Raw genomic sequence first — 2,006 nt, 5'->3', positions numbered from 1 at the left:
TGGGTCTCTTTCCTCCTTCCTACGTTTGCTGTAAACAAAAGTAAACTGAGATTTCTTACTTTTCCCCAAAGGACGTGATAAGCATGACAACCGATGAGATGCGTTTGGGGGCCTGCATAACACCAGGAGGCTGACCTCGCAGGGGTCCAGCATGCCGTGAGCGGGAGGACACCCCAACCCCTGCTATGTTGTCACGCTACCTCCCAGATCAGGAATCGGGGGGCAGGCTCCCCGTGGGCGGTTCGGCCCTGCAGCCAGCAGCTGTGACCAGTACCTGTGGTGCAGGTGGCGCTGCAGGGCTCGTGGGACGAGAGTTTCCACCGGTACATGTCCGCTGGGCTCACGCCTTGCTTGCGGGTCTTCGGTCTGGTCCTGAGCACAAGGGCAAGCAGAGAAGGCGTGAGAAGCCACAGGGCTCGCCGACGGTGAATTTTCACCGGAGGGTGTGTGCCCATCCATGGGGGCGGCTGTGCTCTTATGTGACAGCACACCTCTCCTGAGCCCCGACGGAACCCCACCTGCTAGGGGCAGAGCACCCACTGTCTAGGACCGGGAACGGGAGGGAGCGCCCCCAGCTGGCGGGGTTTAGGATGGAGGGATGTCACGTCTGCTGTTTGCCCATCTCAATGGCTTAGTCTAAGCGCATCGTATAGCAGCCATCAAAGCTCCTTCGTGGGGTGCAGGTGAAGAATCTGGGGCTCACCAACCTCGTAACCCCTCCACACATGCGGGTTTCCCACCGTTCGCTTCTAGCATCTTCTCCCCCAGACCCCTCTCCCGGAAGGGATGTCAAGAGGCACCTTATGAGCTGGGAAGGTGCCGGCCTCTCCCGCAGCCTCCCTCGGCCAGGATTCTGATCAAAGGGGGACGCTAGCCATTCAACGCCGACGATGGAAATGGAAAGGCACAGCACATGGGGGGGCGTGGCCGTGGCCCCTGCAGACGCCCCTGCCCAGGTCTGCCATGGCTGCCGTGCAACGGGAAAGGCACGCAGCCTCCCCGCCAGCGAGCGGCCAGGATTCTTGGCCGGAACTCGGGCAGCCGGAGCCAGCCATTGTTAGGCCCGTTTGCTGCTTTGAACCAGTCGGTGTGCTGGGCCCAACCTCAATATCCGATGTGCAGGCTCGTTGGGGACTCAGCAGGGGAGGAAGGAAGTGGCTTCGCGGCAGGGCCTGAGGCCTGAGACACGGGCAGTCCGGCTTGGGGGGGCACCCACGGAGTCCCGTGACCCCCAGAGCCAGAGGAGGGGACGTGGCGTGACGGCCCGGCTGCCGGCAGGTCATCCAGGCCTCGACCCCCTTGGCACTGAGCACCAGCCCCGACTCCCGCTCCGTCCGGGCCCAGGGGCCACAGCCGGAAGAGGGTGGCAGCGAAGCGCACAGGCGTCAGCTCTGCTGCCGGCACAGACAAGGCCGCAGGGGGCTCGTTCCAGTGCGAAGACGCTTTAGATTCCAGCTTCCGGAATTTCCCAAGGGGAGGAGAATCACTTTTACACCTTATCGCCCTGCGAACAGTCCCGTGAAGGCCCGTCCTGCCGTGAGAGCTGGGACCTAGCTGAGGCCCGCATAGCGACTGCGCTACGGTGGCCATGAGCGGGGCGGATGGGGGGCGGGGGGGAGGAAGGGGAAGGCACAGAGGGTGGCCAGGCAGGTGGCGACCCGGCCGCTGCTTTCACAGCTGCCCAAAGCCCGCTGGATGCCACACCTGGTGGCCTTTTCACAGCTTTCCGAGGGAAAAGGAAGGTCCCGGCCCCTCCTTAAAGATGAGAGGAAACTTAACAAGGGCCCCGCCCCCAGACCCCGTCACCCACGGAAACCCGGGAGAGCACCCAGCTCCCGGAGCAGGGGGGTGTGGGGGGGAGGGGCCTCGGGCTGGAAGATCACTGCTCCCCGACGCTGGATTTGGAAAGCACTGAATGGCGATGATAGGGCCCCCCACCCTCCTTTCAACAGCTTTAAATTCTCCCCAAAAACAAAAGAGATGAAAAGACCCAGCCCACGCCCCTC

The 2,006-nt window shown here is 63.1% G+C and overlaps 1 protein-coding gene across 1 annotated transcript in view; it reads right to left on the bottom strand.

Annotated features, from left to right (window-relative positions):
- Positions 1-200: 200 nt before the first annotated feature.
- Positions 201-2,006, bottom strand: part of ADAMTSL2 (ADAMTS like 2) — a gene marked incomplete at its 3' end in the record, with an annotated part of 22,761 nt that continues 20,955 nt past the window's right edge. Inside the window, exon 7 of the mRNA XM_023536471.1 lies at positions 201-372. Coding sequence (XP_023392239.1) covers positions 201-372 — 172 coding nt within the window. The remainder of the gene's footprint in view (positions 373-2,006) is intronic.

Source organism: Pteropus vampyrus, unplaced genomic scaffold (assembly GCF_000151845.1).
Source record: "Pteropus vampyrus isolate Shadow unplaced genomic scaffold, Pvam_2.0 Scaffold157, whole genome shotgun sequence".
NCBI classification, from domain to species: Eukaryota; Metazoa; Chordata; class Mammalia; order Chiroptera; family Pteropodidae; genus Pteropus; species Pteropus vampyrus.
Note: the sequence above shows the minus strand (reverse complement) of the source record. Positions and strands in the feature narration are given on the sequence as shown.